The 13233-nt window shown below is 40.2% G+C and overlaps 1 protein-coding gene across 6 annotated transcripts in view; it reads left to right on the top strand.

The window, feature by feature from the left end:
- The window catches only part of PHACTR1 (phosphatase and actin regulator 1), a 306420-nt gene that overhangs the window by 271356 nt on the left and 21831 nt on the right, over positions 1–13233 (top strand). For all 6 annotated transcript variants that reach the window (XM_032181577.1, XM_032181579.1, XM_032181581.1 and 3 more), the window contains one exon: positions 11975–12030. In XM_032181577.1, the coding sequence (XP_032037468.1) occupies positions 11975–12030 (56 nt within the window). The remainder of the gene's footprint in view (positions 1–11974; positions 12031–13233) is intronic.

The raw sequence follows: 13233 nt of genomic DNA, 5'->3' as shown, positions 1-13233 counted from the left end.
TACTTATGAAGCAACAAAAAAAGAATTTTCAGTTTGTGGTCCAAATTTAGCCTCTGGGTAATTATCATCTCAGTAACTGCAAGAGAAGAAAATGCAGATGGGACAAGGCTTCTCCTGAGGAAAAAAAATATCTTGTTGTCACATTTTTAGACCACCAAATTTAAACCTAAAGGCGGAGATAGAACTTTGAGCAAATTGTGTCTGATGTCTTGTCAAAATAACAACCATGCAGTTTCCTAAGGCATTTTTCTATATATTGTAGACAGGTGAACAATTTCTCTTTGTTGTTGTGGTCGAACTAGCCATTCTTGGTATTTTCTGGTGCAGCATGATGCACACAGATGCTACAATTTAAATATAAATATATAAATATAAATATATATATGCACATATGGATTTTACTAATGCGGAAGTAGGTCCTAGTAGACACCATCTAGAATGAGACGGGTTGTGTCCTTGAACAAAGTGGTAATTTGGATAATGGGCAAATCTCTGGGTAAGGGTGGTGAGAAATGAAGGTCTCTAGAAAGGTAAGAACTAAATTCGCAAGCAGTGATGCAGATACAGAAAAGCATGTGCAAAGATTCAGTCTGATCAGCAGATAGCCCAGATGTAGATATGACCATTAAATGGACAGGATTGACCCAGATGTCTGCACTGCAGCTGGCAATGCTACTACTGGGGAGAAAGGACAGCTTTGTAACCTGCTTTAGCAAATATGAGCTTGTAATTACTGTCACAGTTACTGCAAGAAGAGTTTTGTCTAATAAAGTTGGCTGAATAAGGAACTTTTTGCATTTGGAACAAAATAAGTTAGGAAGGGAAAACTGAATAAAATCAGCCTGGTGAAGAGTTATTTTTTTATTATAAAATGAAAATACCATTTCAGGTCAATACCAAACATTTTTAATGTTTTTGGTTTTTTACTTTTTTTTTTCAGTAATGTCTAGTAAATTGTTTTCTCAGCTGAAACTATTTACCAAGTTTGACCTCGCAGATAGTTTTCTGACCTCCTGAAACTTAATTTTTTGGCAATTTGCCTGTTTGTCACAAATGTTTCATCCAGCCCTAATTCTTAATCTCTGGGTGAACATTTTGCAGTAATTCTTGGCTCTTTATAAACTAACCTGCCTTTTATACAGTTGTGGGAGTCTGAAATGTCTCTGGCACAACATGGTTAATCACTCTTAAAGCTCTCAAAATTGTTCACTTCCAGGAATTTTCCACTTCAGTTGCAAGGCAAAGTGTGGACACCATGCTATTTCCTATGCACCCTTTCTCCCAGAAACTGCATTGTAGTGGTTTTGAATTGCTAACACTGCCAACTTCAGTTATAAAAGCATTTCTTTGGAATTCCTGTATTGTGAATGTTCCAAGTCACTGAGTGTTTTAGCTTTTGATTCATTTCTCAGAAAGTAGATAAGTTTTTGACATTACCATACTCAAAGTGCCTGTTTGGAGATTAATTGGATTTGTGGAGTATTGTTCATTTGCCTTTCTTCATGCTGGTGGTGGTAAAATGACCTATAACAAACCAACACAATCTGGGGACATATATGAGCCCCCGGTCTCCGTTCCTTGAGTTGTCTGTTGTTGCTGCAATAACAGAGGAGACTTTTCCATGTTAGCCTTAAAAGTGTTGAGCCTGCTGTCAGCAAACTGGTGAAACTCCACTCCAAAGCTTCCTTCCTTAGAACCAATATCTTTTTGTATTTTGGATTGAAATTCATCACAACATTCACAAATTAGTTGGACTGCCAAGCAAAATTTTCCAACTTTGGTTGCTTATGTGTTTTAGCTTGGTGTTTTTAGGATTACAGTTGTGCTGGTACCTATGTAAATAAAAAGAGTGCTGTTGCTTTTTTAATTAGGCAAAATGAATGCTGACAGTGCTACAAGTGTAGGATAACTAATAATGAACAGGCTACGAACATACAGTCACTGTGCTGTATATGTATACACCATATAGACATGATGGTCCACAAAGGCCCATCAGGAGGTCTTACCTTCATGCTAGCTGAATCAGCTAGAGAAGATGGTCCTTCTGTTATGTACTTCAGCCATCAGCCCTTCCTTGGAGCCTGCAACTGCTTCTCAGCATAGGCAAAATTTAAGCCTCAGGCAGCTGTAGATATCTCAAAGGAGGACCTTGAGAGAAGAGGGGCCCTGGGAAAAATCAGTGGGTCTTAGAGGGTTGTAGGAGGGAGTAGGGCTGTACTCCCATTCTCAGCTTCCCTCCATGGTTCCTTTCCTGGCTCCACAGATCTTCTTGCCTAAACAGTTGTTTTTTACCTCAAACCCCAAGGCCACCATGCATGTATCAAGCCATGTTCACTCGTGTGAGCTTCCCTGAGCACCAGGAGCTGGGGCAGGGTAACACACAAAGATGGAAGGGACTTTGTTATTCAGACTTTTGATTGGACATTGCTCTGCTTTTAAGAGTGTAACTTTTATGATAATAAGCAGCTATGTGTTGGGGACTAGAGGGAGACCCGCAATTTCTTTAAAAACACCAAGGGTGGTCACAACTTCAATCATGTCAGGCTTGGTTGGGTGATAGAGAAATAGAGGGGTCTGGGCCTTGTCTCAGGCCTGTTGTTTGGCTGAATCATCCGTAGGATTGTCCAGAAAGCTCTTCAGCGGCAGAAGACTGAGGACACCTTTACAAATACAAGACTACTCCTCAAAACTGAATAAGTGCAGAAGTCAGCATTAGAAGCCTACAAACACTAGTCTTTGGACAAAAGGCGTGTTGAATTTAAGCAGAAAAAAATAACTTACTATGAGGAGTGAGGCAAATAATATTTGTAAGGTTTAGCCTTCAAATCTTTCCTTCAAAAAATATATCTTTAAAGCACTCTAGTAAGCATGTTTGTTCACAGACACAAAACCACGGAACTATGTAGAGAAAAGATTCTAAAATAAGCACACCACCAATATGCTTGTAGGTGGCAAGCATATGTGTTCAGTTCAGGTTGATTTTCATGGTGCCATTTTATTCCTTATGTCATTAATGGAATAACCTTGAATTGTGAATTATGGTTTGTAAAATCAGCTTTTGGTTGCATAGTATTACTTTTGGAGAAACGAGTGTCTTTTCACAATGCTGTACTGAAGGACAATCAATAACATCTTAGAACATTTTTTTCTTTATTATGATGAGTCCTAAAATCCATCCATTTTTTCTGGCACACTTTAGATTTTCAGACAGCATTTAGTATATTTATCCCTCTGGATTTCTAGTATTCAAAAATAGCCCATTTTTATTATTCCAAAATACATTCTTGAATTAGATACATAATAAGCTCCCTCCTTTAAAAAAAGATTGTTCTTTCTTTCCTATCACAGGTGTTAGATGTTTTGCTTTTGAGATTAGGGATAAGAGATTTGAGAATTAATGCTACAGAGTTCATATGGTGCAACTATTTTAATTGTGCCATGCTCTTGTTGTTGTTTTTTTTTTTAATTAAACTTTTATGATACTATTTTATGTGAACAGCTAATGTGTGGCTAAAAGGTTTGATGGTAATGAAACAACGGTAATGAAAGAGGAGAAGTTCCATTTTAGAGTTTGAGGTGTGAGACGAGCTTGTGTGATCTTGCAGTGTTCAATGTATCAGTAAGCAATTTGCAGTTAGTATTACTGATAGGGAGGCTGAAAGCTGAATTTATGTGGCTGGTACTAAAAATATGAGGCTTTATCTTTAGAAATAAAATGTAAGAAAATAAGTAATTCCCTGGGAAAACGCAGATGTTTGCATTGTGATACTGCTTTCCCACTTGTAAAGGGAGCTTCTCTGGAATCTCCTCCTGTGATCTTATGTCAAATTGTGTGTGTCATTATTCAGACAAGTATAAAAGGGTGTTTCTTCTCAAAGTTGTAGGACTACACAGTCATTTCTTTATTTTTTAACAAAATGCAAAGTCCATGGACCATGATGATTCTGCTTTATCTAAGTATTTTAAGGAAATGTGTTTTGCATATCATAGGCAAGATTTTAACTTTATGCAGGCATAATGAATTATCAGAGTCTACATTTTTGAATATGATTCTCTTTACCCAGGAGATCTAATTGATCTAATCTGGGCAGCCTGTTCTTTCTTGGGGAGCTTTCTTTGGGAGCTTCCCAAGAGTAAATCAAAATCAAAATATATCAAACCTTCGGTCAGCTGAAACAGAAAAGAATGCATTGCTTTTGCTGTGAGTCAAGAATAGATTCACATAGGCTAAAGAATGAAAAAACAAATTGGTCACATTTCAAGTTTTAAGCAAAGGGACACCTTCACTATTAATATTTGGATATTTTTCACTATCCAGATATTTGACCAAGGAGAAAAATTGCTGATTATTTTTTCTAAAAATCTTCACAGCGATCTAGACTAGGTAGAGCTTTAAAGTTGCACTGAAGCTGTTTCTCAACACAAAATCTGGGTTAAGCATAATTTTGGGGAACACTGAGGGACTGCTTAGAGCCTAAATTAAAATATGAACAATTTCAGTGGAAAATCTGATTTTCTTGCAGAGCCCATTTGGATACATGACTGCAGACATATTATAGGAGCTGCCAATCAGTTGGTTCATGTGCCAGACTGCTTGGTATTTCTTGTGGTGCACTAGGAAGAAGCGCTGAGCCGAAGCGCTACTTTTCTCCTTCAGAACATGGGACTGTTGTAGCTATCCTGGACCAGGTGATGCAGCTCAGGGAGCAAACTGGAATGCCGAGGCAGCAAAACCAGTAAGGAACCGTCAGGAAGTACTTTGATCTTCAACTGATACATACCAGTTGCTTTTTTTTTTTTTTTTTTTTTTTTTTCAAAAGCAAGCAATTTCTGAGTCTGTATATTGGCTCTGAGTATGCTGACTAAATAGTTCTCATCTAAACTCTCTCTCTCAGTAGTGCTTCATCCATTTCACCAGAGGTGAGCAGGGGTCTCTGCCCACTGTGGTCTGCTCTGTTCATTGCCCCAGGCTTCTTTTTAGCTGCACAAGTACCACAATCTCCCAGGGGCTGAATGCTCAAAATCAACAGGGAAGTGGAGAGTAGTCATTACATGGCAACTGAATTGTGTCAGACTCCTCACGGTTTTATTGCCTTAATTTCTCAGGAAAAGAAGTTATAAGAAGTATTAGCATGACAGATACCAGGAGACTTGTCACACAGAGAAGAGAGCTTAAAGGAAGAGATAATGTATCCTACAAATTAGCCATCAGGAATTTTAATGGTGTAAAAGTCTTATAGTTTCCTATTTGGGCAGGGATTTTGTATTTAATGTGCTTTCAGTTTATTCACTCATTGATAAAGCTGTATTAATCCCATTTTATAAATCCTGTTAGGAGGAAGATAGTTCTCTGTAGACTCTTAAGTCTGGCTGGCAGTATCTGGGCTGGTAATTCAGGGAAGGTGAACCACTGAGCTTACAGATATTTTTTGCTCATTGTACAGTGGCATAAGGAAAAGAAGTATTTTTTTCCTGCCCTCTGCTAACAGTTAAAAGGCACAAGCAAATGCAAGCTTTTCTTCATTTTTGTCCTCCATTTTTCTGTACATGGCATGGGAGTAGAAAGAGCCCCTGGTAATCTGTACTTCATCAATACTGCTTTGCTATCAGCATTATTAGTAGTGAAGGCAAGCTAAATTAAGCAACAGTAAGACACTTTACTGGCATCAAATTTTCCTCATGTCAAATTATATAACTGATATAAATCAGTGCATTTCTGCTGGCGTCAGTTGTGCTCATTTATGCCAACTGAAGAGCTGTACAACAAGTAGTTCTTTGTAGCAGCTGCCTTCTCATGTGCCCAGCTCTGTTTTACTCCTCTCTTAGAGCAATCTCTAGGGTGGTATGAACCCAGATGCACCTGAGTAAAAAGATTTGCATCTAGAGAATTAATTCAAGAGGTGCTCCAGAGGTTATGTCCCACTGTGCTCAGAAGTTACTTTATGTCAGAGTGGCATATGCCATAGGAACAGTCTGTGAGCATGTCTGGGCTCCAAAATATTTAGGTGTTGCCATACTGCTGCATGTCCTGTTGTGACCACCCGTAACCTATTTGCCTATCAGTACTACTCTTGGGTCGTACATGCCAGATGTCACCACTCAAGCGCTGCAGAACTTCTGTGTTCTGCCTTTTGAATCTACAAACTCTCAGAGTTAACAAGCCTGGCAAGTAAACAGGGCATCGTTTTCCAGCAAGCCCTGTTCTGTTTCCAGCCATTATACCATTATACTTACAGATGACGCCATAATAAGCTCTTAAATGTTCTTGACCTCTGAGCAGAAGCAAAGGGATAATTCCTGATACGCAAAAAGCACTGTCCTGGTGCTGGCTGGCATTAACCATCTCTTGCTCAGAACTCATCTACAACGCCACAAGAGACTACAGAGGTAAAACCCATGACTCCTAGTAGGGTGACATCCTAGGCAGCCAGGAGCACCTCGCTTCGAATGTGGCAAAAGGGCAGGAAGAATCTGACTGTAATCTCCACAGCTAGTTGGCCAATGTCCTGAGAGCCTTCTGGGTATGACCACGCTGCAGAGCAAGCTAAGCATCACTGTGTGGGCTCTTAGTTCAAGTGTTTTCTGTTGCCTACATAGTTTTACAGCCACTTTTTCCTTTTATTGCACACACTGGATACTGTCACATTGAGCAGGAACTTCCCGTTCTGAGTTCTGAGTTTGCTGTGTAGGCTCCAAACAGTAGTATCCATCAGTGAAATTGCTGCTTTTCTGACTCTCTGAAGTGATTGCATCTCCACCAGACAATGCTTTAAATCAGTGGCAGTTGACTTTGCATGTGATTGTCCCTCCTGCCCCCAAACTCCTACTCATCCATTATGATATGCTCAGCCCAGACAAATTTGGGAAAAAAAAAAAAAAAAAACAGAAAAAAAAAAAAAGAAAAACAAAATGCAAAGCCCTTAGTAAAAGATGAGTGTTGTATAGTTGTAGTACAAGTAATGTGGTATGTTTTGATCATGCTTGGAATTAATTCAGAAAATCAAGATTCTGTGTCGTGGTTTAACCCAGCCGGCAGCTAAACACCACACAGCTGTTCACTCACCCTCCCCCCTCCCTCTCTGGGACGGGGGAGAGAAATGGAAAGTGAAGCCTGTGAGTTGAGATAAAGACAGTTTAATAAGACAGAAAAATAATAATAATAATAATAATAATAATAATAATAATAATAATAATAATAATAATAATAATAATACAATGATGATAATAGTACTACTAATAATAATATGTACAAACAAGTGATGCACAATGCAATTGCTCACCACCCGCTGACCGATGCCCAGCCTAACCCCGAGCAGTCCGGCCCCCTCCCCCCGGCTAGCCACCCCTATATATTGTTTAGCATGACGTCAGATGGTATGGAATACCCCTTTGGCTAGTTTGGGTCACCTGTCCTGGGTCTGTCCCCTCCCAGCTCTTACTGCACCCCCAGCCTGCCGGTTGGCAGGACAGAGCAAGAAGCTGAGATGTCCTTGGCTTGGTATAAACACTGCTCTGCAACAATTAAAACATCGGGGTGTTATCAGCACTTTTCTCATCCTAAGCCAAAATGTAGCATTCTACCAGCTACTAGGAAGAAAATTAACTCTGTTCTAACTGAAACCAGGACATTCTGTGAAGTTTATTTTTATAAATCTGAGCAATCTGTTTTATTTTTCACTGACAATCTCAATCTCACTTCAATATTATTTTTTCAGTGAAGTCCTAGAAAGGACTTGATAGCAGCATAAATCTTAGGAAGGCTTGTTGGTTGTTTTTTTTTTTTTTGGAGGAAAACCTTTGTCAGTGTATTTACAAAACCACTATTGACAATATTGCAAAAATATGTGAAGTATAAAACAGACAACATTTTGCAAAGCACAAATTACATGAAGCAGACTTCCCTATTCTCTCAAATACCTGATGCTTATTGCAAAACTACATGCATGGTACAGTTAAGCATGCTCGCATATAGTAAAGTGTGTTTACATAGGGATTTTAAATACAGAAAGAGCTGTTGAAAGGCTGTTGCTCCTAAGATCTGCATTTTCCTTGGTTAGATACTTAGGCTCCTACAGCTCCACAAAACAACCAGAGTTGCTATTCTGATCAGTAGCAGCACCATGCATGCCACTTGATTCTTACAGTTTTCATAAACACATATTTTCTTTGCTGTTGCATCAGGTTCTGCCAACTCATTTTCCTCACCTTTTTCTCCTGTTTATTCTGATTGTGTTGCTAATTAGACACTTGTTACCTGACCTTTCGCCTCTTGACAGCCTCATGCAACCCCTGTGATGTTAAATGAAAGAAGGCACAGCAGCAATCCAGCAATCAAACCACTGAAATCAACCTCTGCAAGCTAGGTGGGCTTCATTAATATTTTTATTATAGGCAGCACAGGAGGGAAGGACAAAGAGTGGAGGTATCACACCTAGTGTTTGCCAAGATCACAACAGTGCACTGGAGATGGTATATTGAAATTTGGTGTGAGAAAAAATGAATCTTTGCAGCCACAGTAACAAAGAAAGAGCTGTTTATATTTCTTGATTTGCAGTTTCAGTACCTAGTTGTAATATTTTCAGAAATGGTAGTGTTAACAGCTGCCCAACATCTGGCAAAGCCAAAAGTTAAGAGGCAAAAAATAAGAACTAAAAGGAAGCAGTTCTGAGGAGTTAGTGGAGTAGATAGTAAAGTCCAAAGATTTGGGGGTGGAAGTCACTGTGACAGCAGGAGAAGAAATGAAATGGAAAGAGCAGGAGATGAAGAAAAGAAATAATTGTGAGAGCTTATAAAGGAAGGGCTGGAGAAGGGGTTGGGTTTGCCTGATATGCTTATCAGGGAGGGACTCAATAAAGGAGCACGATCAGGCTTAATCAATCCAATAGGAGATGGAAATGGGAATGGAGAAGCAGTTCATGGAAATGAAAAGCAGACCTTGGTACTGGAGTCCAGGCATCTCCGGAGCTTCTGTTCATTACCTTCTTCACCCTTCAGCTGTGCTTGCTCTGTAAAGACTGGTCATGATTTTGTTAAACTACAGTTACCTTATCTCTTCCTACTGCTTAAGTCTTGCTATTAAAAATGCTTGCATATCTAAGAGTCCAGAAATGATCTATAACCCATGACTGTGGATAATTTCAGATATCCAGACTGTATCTATCAAAAATATCATGGCTTTTTCTGCCATGTCATCATATCCCTTGAAGATGATGGTTATCATTTAGGCAGGAGCACACTGCAGCCTGAAAAAAAGCGGATAATAAAATAAATCATAAAATAAACAGATTCTCAATGGGAAATACAGGTATTTCTAGTGAGCTTTCATTAGAGGCCCTAATGGGTGTCTTGGAGAAGAAGCCCACAGTCCATTGGTGTCCAAGCAGAACAGGAATGGGGAATACATATAATACGGAGAGCATACTTGGAGAAAACCCTTATCCTCATGTGTGGAAGCAATGACACAGTGAAGTCAAAGCTTTGTTTAAATGCTTCTACTTCATAGCAGGTACAGGGAACTAAATACGTGGAGGACTTGCTCTTTTATGTAAATCATTCATGTGGATAGATAAAACCTCTGCCTTTTGTTTGAAATGCTCCAGTGTGAACTATTCTCACCAGAACTGTAAGCTGAGTCTTTTAATCATCGTTTTCTTGGGAAAGGGGAGGACTTTTTTGGAAGCCTTCTTTTCAGGCTGATGTCTCCTTTTGCTTGTTGCATTATATTTGTTTCTGTAGAAGCACAGCTGCATGCTGGGTGTCTGGAGTCTGTCCTTAACATTCCTCTGACATATCCCCTTAGAAGCGTCACAGTGTGCTGTATTAAAAACTTTACATAGTACAGTTCCTACTGTGAGAAACACTCCATAGCCAATAACTTAGGCTCAGGCGAGGATCTCAGTGAAGTAGTAATTTATTCGCGATTGCAATGGTGGGCGTCCCACAAGCAGGAGCACACCTACTAGTTCCATAACACAGTTTATATACTTTTTTTTTTTTTTTTTTCTCTCAAGGACTGGGACCCTCCTCTGTTTCCCCATTGACTGGGTAATCAAAGTTCACAACCTGTCCGATGGTCCACAGACAATACATAGCTTTCAGTTGCCAGCCTGTTATAAGTCAAATTTCGTTTGACTTTTATACTCTTTGAGGTGGCAATGTTTCTTACACAGTGATTTCCACCTAATTGCTCTAAGGATTCTGGTTGTCTGCATTTTACAAGGTTGTCTGTTAAGCTTTCTTATCACTGCAAGCATATCTCAATACCACACTCCTTCCCTCTAAACAATGTAACTCTGCAAAAACAACATTTTTATTCCCACACCGCAGACGTACATAATGGGGCTAAACTTGGCAACCTACTCTCCTTGATTCTCATGTGCTGATAGAAATAAGGTGGCTTTAATCTCTTCTTAGAACTGAGGTGAAGCATCCCATTAAGTGACAGCTACTGTATGTTAAGAACAGTAATGGCAAGCACTGAAATAGCCCTTCAACGTACTTCGCAGGCATTCTTTACTTCTGAATTAAGGCTGAGTTTCTGTCACTATCAGCACTTCTCCAATGAGGTAAATGTTCGATCTGCCATGGCAAAGAAACAGCCAGTCACTCCAAATTCTCTGATGGAATAGAGCCATATTCTGCTGTTTTGTCTCAGTGGTGCAAAGCGGTGCCACAGGCAGTGTGGCTAGTGTCATCTCTGCTGGTGGAAATCATCAGGATGTGTAAAATTAGGTGCCCAAACATCTGCCTTCATGCAGGAGGTAAGGCTGCTACACATGTCATGTGCTTCAGCCTCATGCACCATACACAGCGTGAGGGCTGTCAGAAGGTTGCTCTGAGCGAAGCAGGGGTACTGAACTGGTGCACACATGAGCTCCTGGCTCTGGAGAGGGCTGGGGATGTGTGCACAGTTCTGAGCAGTGACCGAGCTTCTGAGGAGCCTTTGTCAGACACCCCTTGTCCAGCCCAGTGTCAGCGGGCTTCTTCTGGGCCCTGATGGGTAGAAAGCACTGGTCAGAGAAGAGGAAGCCATGCAGCCAGTGCTCATATCACAGTTCCTATCAGAACCTGGTACCTCACAGGGCACCTGATGAGCCAACTGGCCGAGCAGTTGGTAAACAGAGAGCAGGACCCCAGATTGGGAACTTCTCTTAACAGCCATGTCTGAATGAAGAGAAGGCGCTGTCCTGTCACTGGCACTGTTGATAAAACTCATATTGACTGGGAGCAGAGTAGGAGCGGACCCAACAGTGTTGACTTCTGATGTCATCACAGTGGTTTTCTTTGTTTTCCTAATACCCCTTTGTGCTTCTCTCTCTTGCTTCGTATTCTGAATATTCATTGTTTCTGCACTCAGGGCCTCCATCTGTAATGAGATTGTGTTTGTGGTGACTCTGTTGTACAGGTTGACTTACAAGTCATGCTGATTGTTCATCTTAAACTTTAATACAAGTCACGAAAGGAGGAGGGAAGTGAGGGTGTGGAGGAGGAGGGCTGCTATTGTTCGGCCCTTGGTGCTGCCAAACTGTACCTTGTTTTTTCTGTGGACCGCCTGCATATTCAAACACTGTTTAAACAAACTGGGCACAGTCAAGAGGCTTGTGAGAGGGCAGGCAGAGGGTTAGCTGGGTTTTAGCTGTAAATACTCATGCGAGTCAGGAAGCAGGCATGAGAGGAAGGAAATTAAGTGAAGACATCTGTGTAGCTTAGCTCTCAGCAGCTCTGCCTGGGATAGGGGTGGGAGTGCCGTGCCTAAGATGACATAATATAGCTTGTCTTTCATGGGTTGAAAACAGAGGAAACTGTGAAAGCGAAACATGGTCTGTGTCACACATGGTCCAAACCTATCAAGTACATAATGGAGCAGTGTCAGTGCTTTCTGCTCTGCCTTTCACACCCCAAAATAACTCTTAAAGACAGTGAGCCGAGGAGGATGTGATATGGTCCAAAAACTGATCTTGGGCTTTTTTCGCAGACGACTGAGCCAAAGGCCGACTGCTGAAGAATTGGAGCAGAGGAACATTCTGAAACGTAAGTCCTGATACTACTGACATTTAATCTGAATCCAGCTAGATTGCATTAGTTCAGATATATATTGTGTGTGTGTTTTATAAAACATCAGCTATGCTGTATGTGCATCATGAATAACAATAAGGTGCATCATAAATGCAAGAAGTGTGCAAGTCTATAGCAGCATTTATACCTGTAGAAACAAGTCATTAAAATCATAGTCAGTGAATGAACAGTCAGTGAATGAATGAACAGCCCATGGGAATGAAAATAAACACTGGATCTTTTTTGCAAGTCCTGTTCCAAACAGAGGGTCATTATGAAAAAACTTTTTATGCTGCTGTCACACAGGCATGAACATCATGTTATAAGTTAGTAAAGCCATTAGAGCATGGCTTGATTAATTTTCCTAAAAACATTCACAGCTATCTTAAGACTTAAGCAGAATTTTTATTTAATTCAAAAAATAAACTGATGTTACTTGGCATAATTCCCCTGAAATGTTCCCCTGAAATTCTTCCTTTAAATCAGCCAAAAACTTACTGGTAGACCTTCAAAATATTAAATGATGTTTTAAAGAGACAGACTAACATTCAGAGAGCCTGAGCTGAGTTAAGTTACTAGATACATTGCCACCAGTTTCAAGAGAAGCAGGATTGACTCTTGCACAAATCTTGTAATCTCATGAATGAATAGGAAAAAAAATGACAATTTCTTATTCTCATTGAAGTGTTTGAATGTAAAAAACAAACAAAAAAACACAACAACAAAAAACCTACAAACTGTCTATCAAGATGTTGCTTCTTTGGAAATAGAGAACAGAAGAAATAAGTTCTTTTAAAGTTAGCATATCAATCATTCCAGGGAAATTTAAAAAAAGTGAATACAGAAAAAAGTATTCCTGACTGGTACCTTAAAACACCATAGTGTCTCCTTAAGTAGGTCCATAATTTGCCTTCAAACAACTGCTACCATCTATTCCTACCTCCCATTCCAGCAGCTGGAGAAATCAGTCTTCAAGAGGGCAGAAACAGGGGAATTGGTGGCATATCCAGTTGTGATTGCCTTGAGGTGGGTTGCAGAACAGCTGGAAGAGGGGTGGGAGCATGCAACGTGACTCGACACCACGTTCAGGCAAGGGGGGACAGAGATCAATTCCATGGGCAGCACGTGTTGTCATCCTGGCTCTGGCCACCAGCATGAACCAATACATGTCATGCAGCG

This window comes from Aythya fuligula, chromosome 2 (assembly GCF_009819795.1).
Source record: "Aythya fuligula isolate bAytFul2 chromosome 2, bAytFul2.pri, whole genome shotgun sequence".
Lineage (NCBI taxonomy): Eukaryota > Metazoa > Chordata > Aves > Anseriformes > Anatidae > Aythya > Aythya fuligula.
Note: the sequence above shows the minus strand (reverse complement) of the source record. Positions and strands in the feature narration are given on the sequence as shown.